A 17,896-nucleotide genomic window follows, 5' to 3' on the forward strand; every position below is an offset into this window, starting at 1 on the left:
ACCGAAAAGTCGATATTTTGTTTCGGTATCCCAGCTCTATTTAAAATACATTAGGGATATTTTTCCAAATCAAATCGTTACAACTCATTGCAACCTTGTCAAAAATCTCACGTGGGTTTTGAGTTTTAGTAATACATTTTGCATTCAAGTATTTTTACGTTGATTATGATTTATGACGATTGATTTTAGAAGTCTATTTGGGAAGCCACGCGCGGCAACTACATGACACCGTTTGTACAAATATTTTAAAAATATTTTACATTTAAAAAAACTTGAAACATGTGTTTTGGAGAAATATTTGTAAACCAAAATAAGTTTTTTACTTATGTCAGTTGCTACTAAAAAACGCACGTTGTGTATATATCAAATGACTCAAATAATAAATATTTTAGTGTCATGGATAACAAGAACTCTCTAAAAATTTTATCTAATTTTGGAATATACGAAAGCTTTCACTTGTTTCATAGGAAAACAAATATGATATTTTCCTCTCAATAATAAGACAAAGTGTATTCTAAATTTTCCAATTTGAAAAAAAAATAAATTGAAAAGACGGACATGAGAAAAAACATTTAATAAAAAATAGTTTTGGAAATAAATAAAGTATTGGACAGTAGCAAACAAATAAAATCTTGATAAAATTTAGTAATTAGTAATTCTAAACAAGATATATAATAAAAAAACTTAACACCATTATACATATATGCTCTTAAAAATCGTTTATTTAAGAGTAGGAGGGGAGGAAACCCTAATTAAGCTCTCAAAAGAAGGAAGAACCAATTTCCCCAAACTGGCGAAGGATCAGCGTAATCATTTACATAGTGCTTGTCTCCGAACCCCTCAATCAATCCCCCTTCAGGTACGACTGTATGCGTAGACGAAGATAAATATTGACTTGCTGCATATGGTTTTTTACGCTTCTGATTGGTGAAATGATTTATTTAGATGTTAAAGCAACAAAGAAATTGTTCTTTCTGTAGCTTTATCTGATTTTGTTGAATGTTGATTGCCATGTAGGATAAAAGATAATATGGGAGTGCAAATAACTGATGTGTCAGCTGTATTTCCATGATCGATCTTTTCTCTGATATAATTCGGATGCTGTGTGATATTAAATGTTTAGCAGTTTTTGTTTTTGTCCTCTTTTTATTCTTCAGTGTGGGCATTTGATTGTTCCTCGTTTACAGTTGATCTCAAGAACATAAATTTTGATTGAAAATGCAAAAGTGCAAAGTTTTCTTTGTTTGAGGACGATACAAAGAGAGATAAGTTATGTACTCTGGTTGAAACTTTGAAACCGGTGGTTTGTTTAGGAATTAGACAAATTTGGAGTTTCGCCTTCGGTTTACATGTTTTGATGTCCGTGACAGTAATCATTGATTATAACAGGGATTATTCGTAAAGTTGGATTTATTAACCATGACTCATATCTGAACCATTCGTTCCTGAAAGTAAAGTGATTGGCGGGAGCATTTCTATGGTAAGATGGGAATAGAGGTTGAGCATACATCTAGCCCTATCCAGACTTTTACAATGACTCAATCATCTGCATCGACTAGTGGCCCAAAGACATCCATGTTCATAAAAAAACCAGGATTTGTTATCCCAAAAAACAAGTTATCTGGTTCGCTTGTTCCTTTATTTCGGGGTACTAAAAAGGGAGATGGTGATACACCGAATGAGGAAGCTTCTAATCGGAGTCAGAGAAAAACCAAATGGGGCCCTGATCTGACCCTGGATGCCACTGTTCGAAAAGGGAGAGCTTCGGCGTATCAGGTATTTCGCTTTCTCTTCTTTAGTATATGCATGTTAGTAGTTTTTTTTTCTTTTTCTCCAAACACTCATGCATTAATGTATGTGTATACATTTACACCATGAAAACGTTTCTTTTTTACTTTTTCCAAGCCGTAGTATTGTGTTGAAATTTTCCTTGAATAAAAGAATTTATTTCACAGGATTGGGATGAAGGCACATTGCCCAACTATATGTAGGGATTTGATTGCACTCTAGAAAAATAAGTATCTTGGTTCAAAATGGGTGAAACATGTCATGTCATTGTATTCTTTTTCAACAGCTCGAATTAACTTCACACGTAGGGGCTTTAAGTGATGCTATTTCTGTTTTTGTGGTGGCACATTTTGGACAGGCTCGTATCAATCAAATATCACAACAGCTGACCTTAGCGTCACTGGCAGTGGATACCAACGAAGAACCATTGCCCACATCTGAATTCGATTATGGGAAGTCATCGTATCATCAGCTTAGTCGGGAGGTCAGTTAAATTTTCAGAAAGTATGTTTTGGGTGCCTTTTATTTTCTTTATCATTCATAGACTTACACTATGGGAAACGGATTATAGGCATTGGAAATGCTGGAAGTTGAAAAGCGAGAAATTATTGGTATGTAGAAACAGAATCCAAATGTGTCTCTACAACTTTTATGTTTTTCTTGTGATTTATGAAGTGACGTAGTTTGCTTATTCTGTTCTATTTTCAGGTGAATTACTAAAGTTAAATCCAAGTTACAAGGTTCCTCCTGATTACAAACCTCTGTTAAAAGAGGCAAATGTTTCAATTCCCGTGAGTATTTCTTTACTTGGATTTGTTTTTTGTACCTGTGCACGGTTCATGTTATTATGATCACATTCCGTCATCGCAAGCTCTATAAAAATGTTTGATTTATTTATTTTTATGAATATATTTCAATAAACAAAGACACTTATTTCAGAAAAAGATTATATACGTGATCTCTGCAATGAAAAACAGTTTGCAAGATTTTAGGGTTATGCCAATGTGTGAATGTTTTTACCATTTTCTTAAAATTGTGAGAATACCAGAAATATGCAACAAGAGTTTCACGTGAAATGATAATAAGGTAGAATAACTAGGAAAAAAGAGAACGGGACAACAAGAAATACTTTATAACAGAGATGAATGAGTGAGTCTTTTCTTTTTAATTGTGAAACAGAGCTGGGAGAGGGGTAACTGGTAAGATAATGATATATGCCTGCTGAAATATGGAAAAACAAGAAGCGTGTGTGAAAGCAGAGAGAAATCGTTCATAAAAGAGCATTCCTGGTCTTGTAAAAAAATTGTCCTTTCTGTGGTCACTTCAATTTGTTCAGACTAGATACATTTATTTGTGGCTTACTTTTGTTGCTTAAAAATTGTCCCTTCCGTGGTCACTTCAATTTGTTCAACTACATACATTTCTCTGCGACTAACTTTTCTTGCATTACTGAAACAAGCTTGCCATCCTTGCATTTGAACTATAAATGTTGTGATGGTTTGTTATGAGAGCCTGCCTATATCTCTCTGTGCAGATCAAAGAATATCCTGGGTACAATTTTATTGGTTTAATATTTGGCCCTGCAAATGATACTCAAAAGAGATTGGAAAAGGTATGTAATCTTTATTACTCTTTTGCACCATTATGGGAGGTCTATTTGACTATTTGTTGAGTATTTCATTGCACTCACTAAAATATGCTGTCATATAAAATGATACTTTCTGCTTCCTTGGCTTATAAACCAGGAAACAGGAGCTAAAATACGAGTTTATGGCACGAAAGCAGATAAGGGATGGAAGGTAAAAGATTCCAGCAATATTCCAATCATGTCATAATCTTGTCCATATTCCAGCAATACTCATTTTTTCCTGTATTTTATAGTTTGAGGTTAGTGCTACCGATGCCAGAGAAACAGTCAGTTCTTATGAAGATCTATATGTACATGTATCAGCTGACACATTTGAAAAAGTTGATGCTGCTGTGGCTTTGATTGAATTGCTAGTCACCCCGGTTTCGGTTAGTACCAAGTACAAACCAAGATATTAAGCTGCTCTACTTTATACAATTGTTGTCATGCGTTAACTTACTATTCCTGCTTTTTGTCAGGTAAATGCATTGTCTTCGTCAACAACATTGACCTCAATTGCTGATGACAGTATGATAGCTGATCCAATTCAACGCAGCTCATTTAAGGCGCGTACACTGGTAAATCAGGGAATAGCTCAGCCATCTGCAGGACCTTTACCAACTCAGGCTCAAAATGACATGCCACAATATCCTCTGGCATGGTTTTCTGCCGGTCCGACCCAGATTCCATTGTTTCCACAGTCTGGTTTAGTCCCCCCAATAAATTCTTCTGCACCATTACTTGGTAATCCCGTCCAAGCAAATTCCACTAGCATGCCTTCATTTTTTGGTCCTCCACCGGTTATACCTGCAAGCTTCAGTCCAGTTCCTCAAAATTCTCCCTTTGTTACCTCCAGACCTCAACTACCCATTGCTTTACAGCCACTACAAGTACCAATGGTTTCACTGCTTGTTCGTTCTCAAGGAAATAGTGCTATGGCTTCTCAGAATATGACCATTTCTGTTGTTCCTCGGGTGAATATCCCTAACAACATGATATTATCTATACCTGCTCCAACCCAATCCACTGGAGCACCTTTGGGCCATCCTATTGCTTCTGTATCTTATGGTTCTGCTCCACAACCTCAAAGGGGCTTCTCTCCGATGCTTCCATCAATGGCATCTGACTCTGTATCTTCATCAGTTGGACCAATGCAGCCTGCTATACCACCTGTAGCAATGCGTGCGCCATCTCCGAACATTATGACTGGTGCCACACCCGTTCCTTTCCTGGCAACATCTTCAGTATCATTTCTTCAACCTGGAATGAATAATTCTGTTTCTGCAGCGATTCCAAGACCTCAGCGTGGCAGTTCCGGTGACTTCACGTTTCAGCCTCAACGCCCACAAAATACGGTCTCTCAGGTGTCTTTGCAAAGCAATCAACCTACAAACCATAATCTGGCACCCCCAATTCAAACAGGGCACACACCTTTAACACCACCGTCTCCTTTGGTCAGACCGTTGATGAATAATATGAATCCATATCAGGTTCAGAGCTTCCCAAGGATTCAGGTCAGTCATCAGATGAATCAACCAAGACCACAGATTTCCACGAACTTAGTCGGGAGTCCAGCAGCAGCCCCTCTAGTACCACCTAGAGGTCTGCCATTACCAGGTCACAACACCCTTTCATCGGGTGCATTCCAACATATGCAACCAAGAAACTTTACTCCACCTCACAATATTGGTAATCCAGCTGGTCCTTTTCCTCCCAGAGCAGCAAATCAGATAAATAGTATTCCGCAAAGTCATTCTCCTGGAATAACCCCACAGAGGTTCCCAAGCCCTCGTCCACATTTTGGCAACTATTCTGGCAACCCATTTTCTGGTGGCACACAGCAAGTATATGATCCCTTTGCACCTACTTCTGTACCTTTCAACCCTCAAATGGGTGGTACTGCAGCGAAGGTACACAATGAAACTGATCCAGAGTACGAGGACCTGATGGCCTCTGTGGGAGTTAAGTGATTTGTTTTGTTACCTATAGTTATTAAGTCTTTGGGCATTGGTTGGGGCTTCCTCCAAATGATTTCTTCAGTAAATTTGGATTTTCTGAGGCTCGATCTCGGATTGTTCTGTGCAAGAGCTGCCATATTATTGTTGGTATCTTGTAATTGTTGATTTTATGTCATTGAGTCGCATTCTCAGCGAGGTGTAGCAACTAGCTAATGCCAAATGGAAACTTGATGTTTTATGCATCGGGAAGGTTCTAATTTGATACGACGATTCATGTGAATTCAGTAGATCAAGTTTGTCGGCGCATGCCTATTGTTTCATTGCTTGTTTGCCTCATTTTTTTGGGAGTATTTGTTCGAGGGCATGACACAAATGCTGCACAATTCGAGAAGTTAACGCTCATACAAAAAGCCTAAAGGAAGATATATGCCCAGACAGTATATCTCCCCTGCTTGAATTGAAACTCTAAATCCATCCCAGCTATATGCATGGTTATAAAGCACTAGAGAGTTGCAGACGATTCAAGCATGAAATGTTAAGCAACTAATCGAGTGGTAGTTTAGTTTGGCATTTAAAAGCGCACATGCACAAAACAAAGTCTTTACTCATGTAGCTACTATGTACAAATGAAAGGATTGATACAAAGTAAAAACTAGCCAAGATGTCAGATGTGGTCAAATCGAGGGACCAGATCTGAGCACTCTTTCTAGTCTCTCAGCCTTCGCGTAATCACTTTCTGTGAGAGGGCCAGCAGGGAAAGCTGTGATTTCCACAATTAAGTGTGGAGTCGGGAGCTCATCAAACAAAGCTCGCACGTTGTTACAACATACACTTTCCCCATGAGCGTTTTCCCGCCTAATTTGGCATCCCTGGAGAAGACAAAAAAGAAGCAATGAACAGGCTGATTTCCAAATTCATATAATTTTACATAATGTGAGGAAAACACAAGTCAACAAAATTGTGTCTGTCGTTAGCCTGCTGATGTCGAAACCCTAGTTTATACTCTCAACTGGATGCTATGATTCCAGTATGTGACTTATATCGTCGGGCCATTAATATAATATTGATCGAGAGAGGATTCAAGTGAATTAGCAATTCATTTTAACGTCTGAAATAGGCCAATGCTCGGGGAGTTAATGCAGAAAAGGTTACTTGCATAGCATCACACCCCAACTCTCAAGAAACAACCCATCCAGGGTGTGAGATAAGAGCACAGGAAAGGCCCGGATGGGGAGTAGAGCAAGTTTAGTGGCTATTGACTGAGAGCTCATTTGGATGGATTAGGCTATACTAAAAACATTTTTCTAAAATAAGTTACGTTTGGTTCGGCTTTTACTCACAATAAATCGATTCCAAAATCAAAGCCAAACTACGTGGCGTTTATGACTTCGTTTTTTATTTTTTGTTACAGCTCAATCAATCTAAAATATACCTTGTGGGATGTGGCATCCCTAAACTGGTCATCATCTGACAGCAAAGATGCAATGGCTTTAAGCAGACGTCTTCCTTCGGTTTTAGAGGGTATTCTGTAATTGCGCCTAAGGGTACCCTTTGTAGTAGGATGCCATTTGCTCACTAATTTTCTCCTTTCAGCTGCCTCTTTTTCTGTATAAAGAAAATGAATTATCAATTACTAATCTTTGGATACATAAATGTTAAAACATTTGGAAAGTATCCCCATACCCATGTAGCTCGAATAAACTCAAATAAAATCGGACAGCTATCTGCTCATAAGAGCTGAATTTCAAATAAGATCGATGCCAACAACGTCTTCAATGACATTTGGACTTGAGTTGGCAATAACATGATTTTTAACTTTTAGTCACTTAATATTTCGTAAAATTCAAGGAAATTTTCGAAATTACGCACGAAATGTGCAGGAAAACACTAAAAGCTGATTTTTGTCTCGAAGTCAAAATTCAAAACAATGCTTAAAAGCAACAAAGTGAAAACCTGTCAATGGAAAAATCATGTCGCAGACAGATAATATTATCTATCTACATGAATAGACTTTAAAAGATTTTTAAACTTTGTCACTTTGTTGTTGCTGCTGTGTTGCTGTTGTTGCTGTTGTTGTTTTTTTATTTTTTATTTTATACTCCTTTTGGCTAAAAGAAAGGATCTAATTATTTTCTGTTTCCACAATTTGTTTCGGGGCATGTCAAACACAAAATTCCAGAATGGGTCAAAAAATGGATTAAGAAACCATATATGAAAGCTTAGCCACTGAAACTAGAAAAAGCTGCTGCTTATGTAGGAATCACGATGCAAACCAAGACAACAAGGCAGGCCGTAATTCACTCCCTGAGAAAACAAATGTTCTCGTATAGAATAAGATAAAAAATTCATAGTCCGATAGCCACTTGAAAGCACAGCAAAGATAATCCGGCTTGAAATGGCACTTTGCACAACCTAATTTCACACAATTAAATGAACATAGAAGTGACTGTGGAATCCTAAATGTTAAACGGATCCACTAAGAAACTAGATATCACCAAAGTTTCTAAGATTAACGCATGAAGTATAGAAAATTGAACTTTCAAGAAAAACATGCTTCAAAAGCTGAAAGAACAAGGATAAACGATTAGAACTCTCCTGCTACCTAACACAAGACCAAGATTTTTAAACACCCGATTCTTTCAGCAAGGTGCCAGAAGCAGTGAACTTGAGCATTTCTGACTCATGAGCAAACCAAGTTATGAACACAATTACCAAACGCCACAACAGTGATTGGAAGAATTAGATGAAACCAAATTCCACTAACACAAATATACCAGAATGCAGCCAAACATTGACCAATTGTTACACAAATTAATGAGATTAAAGTCAGCTGATACACACAACTTGCTAGCTATCCATCAACCCTCTATTCCCCACAAATAAAATTCAAAGGACAAGTAACTAGTAAGTTTTTAGCAAAAAGAAACACAAACCTGGTTTGCTTAACGCCTGAAACCAATCATAAAAACCCAAATCGTCAGCTCCACTTTCCAAATCTACAAGAAACATCATAAATATTAAAGTTTCCAGCTGACAAAAAAAAAAAAAAAAAAAATCTTTCGCAGGAAGGATCTGAAGCTAGTAGCCAACTTCAATCTTTTTTAGTCTACTTCTACATACAAATCTGGAAACAGATAGAGAACCTGAAATGAGTGGATTAGTGGGAGACCCGGCGAAACCAGCTTTCAAAAGAGCGTAGAAAATGCAAAGACGTCCAGCCCACAAAACCGGGGTCTCAAGCATAGTTGCTCGTGGTGTTAGTGCTCCGAAATGACCAATATGGCGGGATGAATTGCTTCTCGATCCGGTTCCCACGTGAAACCATTTCCATAGACGAGGCAGAAAGATGGTTTGGGGCAATGAAAAGGGAGCGTTTTGGGTGAGACTCTTGTCGGAGTAACAACAGTAGTGGCCGTGGCAGAGGGTCGACTGAAATGATGAAGTGAGAGAGGCGGCACCGGTGTAGATGGCGGTGGTTTGCAGAGGCATTTCGGCGGGGAAGGAAGGAATTGGGATGGTTGAAAATCAAATCTTGGATGAAATTTCTCGTCTTTCTGATTTCTTCAAGTCCCCCCATATACAGTATACCTGATCCCAACGATGAACGATCAGCTTTCAGCATCGGCCCCTATACGACATCGTATCTGCAACCTTTTTAAAGAAAAAATAAAATAAAAATTTCAATTTTCAATTTGAAGTATAACTTAATCTACAATACAAAAAAACGAAGGTTTTGCCACGATTTATAAAAAAACGTAGCAAAATATTGTGACTGTTTCTTATTTCTACGCTTTTATAAAAATCATCGCAAAATAGAACAATTTTTTAAACCGTTGAAACATTGTGATAGTTTTTATCTCACCGTCGCAATGACATTGCAACAATTTTTAATTGCGACGGTTTATTAAAAACAGTAGCAAATATATTGCAACGGTTATACGGTTATTTAAAAACCGTTGTAAAATAATATTTACGCATAAATTTGCGACGCTTTTACAAATTGCGATGGTTTTTCTAAAAGCGTTGCAAATTATGTATTTTATTATTTATATATATACACTATTTATAAAATTTATTTGTAATGTATATTTAAAAATATAACTGTAAATTAATTTATTTTTTGAGGTGTACAAAACTATTGTAGCCTTGTAAGAATTTATTTATGTGTATGTATATTTGTCCATGTTCAACGCATCTCATTAATTGTACGTGTTTTAATAATTGAGTTAGCTTTTAAGTTGCGACGATTTTTATAAAAACCATCGCATAAAAACCGTTGCACGATTTTACGACGGTTTTATAAATAGTGTGTGTATATATATATATATATATATATAATAAAATACATAATTTGCGACGCTTTTAGAAAAAATCGTCACAAATTGAGACGGTTTTGTCAAAAAGCGTCGCAAATTTATGTGTAAATAAATTATATATTATTTTGCAACGGTTTTTTAATAACCGTTGCAATATATTTTCTATTGTTTTTAATATGTGCGAGTGCGATGGTTTATTAAAAATCGTTGCATGATTTATTAAAAATCGTTGCAATGTCATTACGCCGGTTACATAAAAGCCGTCGCAATGTTTCAACGGTTTTTTAAACCGTTGTATTTTGCGATTTGCGACGGTTTCTTATAAGCCGTCGCAAAAAGCCGTCGCAATGTTTCAACGGTTTTTTAAACCGTTGTATTTTGCGATTTGCGACGGTTTCTTATAAGCCGTCACAATATTTAAACATTTAAACAACGGTTTTTGAAAAACCGTTGCAGATGTTTCTACGGTTTTTAAAAAACTGTAGCAAAACCTCCGTTATGTTTTTTGTAGTGAGCTAGTTCTAGTTCTCTCATATAAATAACACTATTAAAATAATTTATTTTATATTTATTATATATGTATCTCTTGCCAAAGTAAAGTTATTATCTAAGTTTGAAGGCTTATCCGCTATGAAATCAAAGTCATTATTGTCCCCACCTCATCGGATATAATCTCCCCCACCAAAAAAATATCAGCATCTACCTTGTTTTTTCTCTTTGTTTTGGTTTTTTTTTAATGAGAAACCTATAGTTAGGTCTCGTATAAATGAAATTTAAATATATATATAGAGTAGATTTTCGGTGAGATGATCATACATATCTTTATTCTTAAGACAAATTAACTCTGTCCATAAAAAAATAATATTTTTTTCATGAATACACAAATAAAATATATGTCCCACAAAATTATCCCACGTGAATTTTTGTGATACATATGTACTAATTACATTACATTAAAAAGAAAAGGCTTTTCATGGACAAATTTGTGGCTTGCTTTTTCACTTCCAAGGGGCTAATTTACCCCAAAACAAGAAACCAGCTTGCTTTTACACTTCCAAGGGGTTAATTGACCCCAAAACTAGAAACCAAACATCATACTTTCTTTCCACTCTTTACAAGTGAATCTACATAAATGAGCCAACATCGCGGAACGCTTACTCAATGAAACAATGTGAACATCTACTTTTTACACACACAAATTAACCTAACCATCTTTGCGAATCGATAATCCCCTAGTTGCCTTGGCGCTACCTCTCCATGACCATAGAGGCTAATGGCTTTCCAATTTGTAGAAAACTCGTGGACTCACCAATCTTATGGTTTCCATCTTTCTGCGCCTCGACGTCGTCGTTGTTTTCGTCTTCCTCTGCCACATAGTTCGTTAGGGAATACTCGATATCGACCTTTTTATGGTACAACTTGATCATAAAAAGATAAAGTGCCACGACGAAAATTGTCATCACTGTTATGTACCAACTAAATTGAATGTTCACTAACGATTTGGCACGTTCTAGCGACTCTTTGTCGTGGCACCGGACCACATCGTGACTTTCCTCCAAGTTTATGAAGCAACCTTTAGGTAGGAGGCTAGGGGTCCATAACATGTAACCCATGACCACGAGCCAAACACCCTGGAACATAATGCTAGCAGACCTAACAAAGCTATTCAAGAAACTTTGGGGGTAACTAATGCCTAAAAGGGTGGTGGAAAGTGATACAAAGATGGCAATTTGAAGAAGCCAGTGGTATTGGCCCTCAACCCCCATGTGATCCGTGGAGTGGAGATGGAAGAGGAGCAGTTGCTGCCCGAAAGCCACCGCGCCTAGCATATTGGTGAGTCCGTAACGTGCCGGAGGGGCGAGCTTATCTAGCACGATTGAGAGGAACGCATACGTGAAGAAAGTTAAGGAGATGTTGGAATGCTCGAAACTGTGGAGATGGTTAGAAGGGATGGTTCCGTCGGGGTCGAAGGGCTGGTGGCGATCGGGCCCTATGAAGAGTTCCATTGCTATGGACATGGAGCTTCCGATCATGATCAAGTAGAGCTCGAGATACTTGATTCTTGAAGTTGGAAACCATGGCGAAGATATGTAGGAATTCGGGTTCAGGCCATGCAACTTGATGTGATTGAGAATATGCCATAATCCTATGATGAAAAAGCCAAATCCAAGTGCCACATGCCCAATGAAACTACCCATCTTGTATCAACTTGAAAGTAGTAGTAGTTGAAGCGGTTTAATTTTTGTAAAGGGACTATAGGTAGTGGATTGGTTTTTATATGATGGAGTATGGGGCCGGGAAGAAACATGAAATCTGTGGTCTGGATATTGCTTGTAAATGAGCAGTTGAATACATAATTCTAAAGTTTGAAAATTCTAAGAGGGTTCTCTTATCTTTTCTAGCTTGGAGAGTAAGAAGAATATGAGATCGAGAAAAGTTGACCAAAGACTAATTTCTATAATATATGTATGAAATATGGTTTAAATCTAACTTTGGAAATTATTCATGTATGTTATCCGGGTTTTTATTAAATTAACGATAAAAAAAAAATCGATTTCAAAAATTACGTGGAACATGAAAAATTTCATATATACGTTATTTGGCAGCCGTCCACTGTCGGTGGCAGCGAAGGCTGCCATGTTGGCATGCCCACACGGCACTCACCCATCCCACCCATTTTTGGCTCCATGAGCACTAAATACATATATTATGTTCCATTTACTTTTATATTAAAATGCCTTCATGCGCATTAAATACATATTATGTTCCCTTTACTTTTATATTGAAATGCATTAACACGAAAAAATAAATGTTAACTTACAATTTCAGCGTGAAAATTTAATTCACACGGAAAAAATAATGTTTACGTGTAAATAATTAATGCACGTGGAATCATATTGGCTATATAATGAGAACATGAGAATCCGGCAATATCATTAAACTCTTAAGAAATATTTCTTTCCTTGATTCATTGACATTAAGAGCTCTTGATTCGGCTGTAGAAAATTCTTCTGAAAATCTTCAATCATCTTCAACGTTAAGAGCTCTTGGTTTTCTGCAAGTCGAAGTTTCTATTTGATCATGACTCTTCCTCTCGCGCGCAGTCATCTTTCCTCGATATACGTAGAGTCTTGAGAACTAGGAAAAATTCCTTACTTAGATTCCTAAAAATATGGAAACATGTGATTTAAGACATCAAATTTTTTTAATTAAGATAACGATGAGTCTAAGTAAGACAAAACTTAATAACAATATCTAATCAAGATAGGAAATAACATTAAGTAATTTGTATCTTGCAAGCTTATTCCTTTCAAATCACATAACATTTTTTTATGTCGAAAGTATTATTTGTTATAAATATAAATCAGATTGACTCATCTTATAAAAGTAGATTAATCGTGATATCAACTAAAAAAAACTTTTTTTATATCGTTATCATCAATATATGTAAAATACTTTTGCGCCGTGGTATATAGGTGATTTTTTTTTTTGAATTTTGAGAAGTAATGGATCGAGCAAATACTGCAACTGAAAATCAACCTAAATATATATATCAATTAAGCTCGAATATATCACAAGTGCACGAGTCAAGTAATAATATAGTGTACAAAGTACGAGTATCGTCCCGCAGAGATTGATGTCTGACAAAATTACTCAAGTATTATTCTTTAGTTAATTAAGATAAGATGATAATAAATTAATAAACTAAAATAAAATATGAAAAAAGCAAAATAATAAAATTAAATTTCAGAAAATAAATAAACGATTCTTTAGAATCTCGGTTCACCTACCTCTTTTTCTTCTCTAATGATTGAAATTCGGTTCTCAAGTCATGCTTTTGACGGAATTCCCTAATCTATCAATATACTCTGTCGAGCTATATTAATCTAATTAACAAATTGCAATAACCAAGTGTCCTTGTGTTATTTAACAATTGTAATTGCATTAACGATGACTATCAACATGTATCCAACCTCATATTTCTATGTAAGTTGTAGATCCATGGACTATATTACTCTATCATGTTATAAAATCACCTTTCAGAATCAATTATAACACATAAAATCAATTCGAAGTTGATCAACATCCAAATAATCATTAAACACAGTAATATAATCAAGAATGCATAAAAACCAAATTCAATCTTCAAGAAGAAATCAAAACAAAGTTTTGGGGGTAGGATCCCCTAAATCCCAACAAAAATAAGAGAGAAAAGAAGAAACTAGTTTGCGCGGTTCTTAATTGAGATCTTCATGCCGTCTCCCTCTTTTGCTCTTGGTTCTCGCTTGGTGGCCACCTCTCTCCCTCTTTTTGCGTCTCCCTCTGATCTCCTTTTTATATGTACTTGAAAGCCTCTCAAATAAAACCCGTGACTCAAGACTTTTAAAATCTCGAAAATTCTGACTTTTTTCCTTCCGTGTCGCGCCATGGCGCAGGACAAAGCACGCCATGGCGTGAAAAGTTCTGTCCCAAATGTCTTTTTTTTTTGTCCAGGTCGCGCCTAGGCGCTCAAAACTTGCGCCTAGGCGCCATATTTTCTTCCCAGCGCGCAGTTTTCTTGAAAAAATTTAGAACTTGAGTTCCAGCCGTCGGATCGAGATAAAATTTGGACAGCAGCTTCAAAACATCTTGTACTACGATCTGAACAGTGAAGATTTGATTTAGAGCAGTTTAGAATTAAATTTGAATTTTTGACCAAGGCTGCTCCGTAATTCATTCTTCAAAAAACCATTTTCTACAAAATTAACCCGGACAGTGAAATGCACAAATAAGTAATAAATCACTCAAAAACAATACATAAAACAATATGAGACCAAACATATGCATGCAAAATAAACATAAAATAATGCACACAAAATGCACTTATCAATACCCCCATACTTAAATCTTGCTCACCCTCGAGCAAGACAAGAAAAACAATATGCAAACAATAACAAAAATAAGAATGAATCATGAACGTGCACAGCCCTCGAAAAGTCCCCACATTCAAAAATTAAAAACCACAAACTTCTGATTGTTCACAATAACTATCAGTTTAACGTAAACGTGTGTGTGTGTCATGTTATTTCAGTTTCGTGCAACTTTAAAAGAATCCATCCTAAGAATGTTTAGCGACCTTTGACAATTCAATGCAAGTATCACAATTCAGCACTCCTTCATCCCAACAATCCCAAACAAAACATGCATTCTCTTGAGAATAATTACGTACCTCCGGATTTTGCACCCGATTTTTTTATAAGCCCCAATAATTACCCGCAAACTTAGCTATAACTAAGATAGGATTCGAATTTCAATCCCCTCGTTTATAGCCCGGATGGAACTACAATCCCATTTATCCCGCAAACTTAGCTATGGAAAATTGATTAGGATTTCAACCATTTTCCAAACCTAGATGGAATTGTTATTTTAAAATTTGTTTAAAAATTTTCTATTAACCCCATGGACTCCGCATACTTAGTCAAGAACAAGATATTAGGATTTCAATCCCTCGCTCGTAACTTGGATGGAGTTAACTTAATTTTCAAAAAAAGTTTTTTTTTTTCAAAAAAATTATAGGTACGCCCAAAATCACACATGCAATGTCTAACAATCATCAAGAATCCAAAGACACTATCATGATCAACAAACATCTATTGTCGTGCAATGATCAAACAAACACGAACTTCATCAATTACTTGATACACTACACCAATCTAACATGCGTGCTTAATATGATTCACGATTCAACCAAAAGCTTCTCATGTTCAATCAAAAGCAACATTTTTTCAAAAATAATTTTTTTCAACTCTATCATCATCGGCTAACAGTCATCATTCTACTTATTCACATAACACAAACACAAAACATAATGATATGCATGAATACGAACTATATCAATAATCTAAACCATATGAATGAAAAACATAATGACGAACGAAACAAAACTAAATAACACCCTCATACTTATCCAAAGCATTGCCCTTAATGCTCTAGAACAATGAACAGAATGAGAAACGGACAAATGCAAAACAAAAATAAACACAATGAAAACAAAAAAAACACTCCCCTGGTCAATCATCGTGGTGTAAATCCATCTGCCGCTGCTGCACCACATTTCTTAGGCCATCAATATTCCAAAATATTCACCTTGCAAGTCAAAAATTTTGAGGGATTAAACATGATCAACTCAATATAAAGCAACAACTAGATAAAAACTAACACTAAAAAAAATGATGTAAAAATCTTGGGTTGCCTCCCAAGTAGCGCTTGAGTTTCAGTCTTCAGCTCGACCCTCAGAAGCACTCATCAAAGAGCGGTTGACGCCCAAAGTAAGTGTCAAATGACACCACAAATGGGTGTTTGTTCCATGTGCCCTCAAGCTTGGCCAGATGTAAGCAGTTTATGCTCGTCACCTCAACAACACTCCATAGCAGCTGATAAACATGGGAGAAGAACATCTCTATAGGTTCTCGGAGAACAAATTCTTGTGAAATTTGTGTTGGCGGTGTATCTGCATATATTGTCTCCTTTATAACTTCTTTCGGTTGAGGTTCAATGGGAAGAGAAAACTCAAACACCTCTTGATCTTCAACATGAATTGATTCGCATTCCAAATCATGGTTCTCTAAGTCACCATCATCGAACCAAATTTGGGGAATCAATGTTTGAGTATCTTTCTTCACTTCATGTTCTTGGTGTTCATGGAGAATTGATATTTTGAGATTCTCTATCTTCTCCTCAAGGTGGCATCTAGAATTGATTAGATCTTCTATAGCTCGCTCGTTCATGGACACGTACTTGCTCACCATATCCTCTAATGAATGCATGATCAATTGAGAACAAATTACCTCCTCCTCTTGAAGTTCGAATGGTTGGTCTGAAAAATCTGGGTAACAAGTATCTTGTGGGTCTTGGTGGCTCCAAATATGTGGTGTAAGATCCCAATACCGGTGGTAGTTAAATTCTGCCCTATCATCTAATATGTGTATCGCACTGTCATCATCTAGGTAAAATAATGGACAACCAGTTTGCAAAGCTCCATTAATTATCCATCTCCTTGTCACTGCATCCAAACCATTAAGAAAAAATTTAAGAATAGAGTAATTGGAGAAATTATGATACCGAAATGTGTTCGCCAAATTATTGAATCTCTCACATGCTGCGTAGAACGGTTCTCCATGTTGCTGGGTAAAACTCGTGAATACTTGTCGATTGATCATCTCAAAGTATTACACCAGATGAATTCCTGCAAAAATAAAATAGAAAACGGTAGATAACGCAGGAATAAAATAGAATAAATAAAAAGAAGAAATTAACTAAAGAAAATAACAAAAAGTAAAATTTGTCTATTTCAATCCCCGGTAACAACACCAAAAACTTGATCGAGCAAATACTACCACTGAAAATCAACCTAAATATATATATCAATTAAGCTCGAATATATCGCAAGTGCACGAGTCAAGTAGTAATATAGTGTACAATGTACGAGTATCGTCCCACAGAGATTGATGTCTGACAAAATTACTCAAATATTATTCTTTAGTTAATTAAGACACGATGATAATAAATTAATAAACTAAAATAAAATATGAAAAAAAGCAAAATAATAAAATTAAATTTCAGAAAATAAATAAACGATTGTTAGAATCTCGGTTCACCTACCCCTTTTTCTTCTCTAATGATTGAAATTCGGTTCTCAAGTCATGCTTTTGACGGAATTCCCTAATCTATCAATATACTCTGTCGAGCTATATTAATCTAATTAACAAATTGCAATAACCAAGTGTCCTTGTGTTATTTAACAATTACAATTGCATTAACGATTTGTGGAATCCTCTAGCTTTCGACCTATTGGAGTATGACTATCAACATGTATCCAACCTCATATGTCTATGCAAGTTGTAGATCCATGGACTATATTACCCTATCATGTTATAAAATCTCCTTTCAGAATCAATTATAACACATAAAATCAATTCGAAGTTGATTAATCTCCAAATAATCATTAATAAACACAGTAATATAATCAAGAATGCATAAAAATCAAATTCAATCTTCAAGAAGAAATCAAAACAAAGTTTTGGGGGTAGGATCCCCTAAATCCCAACAAAAATAAGAGAGAAAAGAAGAAACTAGTTTGCGCGGTTCTTGAGATCTTCACGCCGTCTCCCTTTTTTGCTCTTGGTTCTCGCTTGGTGGCCGCCTCTCTCCCTCCTTTTGTGTCTCCC

General features: G+C 36.2%; 3 protein-coding genes across 3 annotated transcripts; 1 reads left to right on the forward strand and 2 right to left on the reverse strand.

Moving 5' to 3' along the window:
* The first annotated feature begins 724 nt into the window (after positions 1-724).
* Positions 725-5,671, forward strand: LOC140880821 (uncharacterized). The gene is made up of 9 exons (XM_073285626.1): positions 725-859; positions 1,390-1,776; positions 2,147-2,272; positions 2,360-2,399; positions 2,497-2,579; positions 3,323-3,400; positions 3,534-3,587; positions 3,670-3,804; positions 3,895-5,671. The coding sequence occupies exons 2-9, from the start codon at positions 1,486-1,488 to the stop codon at positions 5,383-5,385; spliced, it is 2,298 nt and encodes a 765-aa protein (XP_073141727.1). The 5' UTR covers positions 725-859; positions 1,390-1,485; the 3' UTR covers positions 5,386-5,671.
* A 217-nt stretch (positions 5,672-5,888) lies between these two features.
* On the reverse strand, positions 5,889-8,996 carry LOC140884761 (uncharacterized). The gene is made up of 4 exons (XM_073291607.1): positions 8,517-8,996; positions 8,307-8,369; positions 6,806-6,978; positions 5,889-6,242 (listed from the first exon to the last, which is right to left on the reverse strand). The coding sequence occupies exons 1-4, from the start codon at positions 8,860-8,862 to the stop codon at positions 6,048-6,050; spliced, it is 777 nt and encodes a 258-aa protein (XP_073147708.1). The 5' UTR covers positions 8,863-8,996; the 3' UTR covers positions 5,889-6,047.
* A 1,657-nt stretch (positions 8,997-10,653) lies between these two features.
* LOC140884790 (uncharacterized) lies at positions 10,654-11,976 on the reverse strand. Its single transcript, XM_073291649.1, has one exon. The coding sequence runs from the start codon at positions 11,885-11,887 to the stop codon at positions 10,937-10,939; it is 951 nt and encodes a 316-aa protein (XP_073147750.1). The 5' UTR covers positions 11,888-11,976; the 3' UTR covers positions 10,654-10,936.
* Positions 11,977-17,896: the final 5,920 nt, after the last annotated feature.

Source organism: Henckelia pumila, chromosome 2 (assembly GCF_033568475.1).
Source record: "Henckelia pumila isolate YLH828 chromosome 2, ASM3356847v2, whole genome shotgun sequence".
Lineage (NCBI taxonomy): Eukaryota > Viridiplantae > Streptophyta > Magnoliopsida > Lamiales > Gesneriaceae > Henckelia > Henckelia pumila.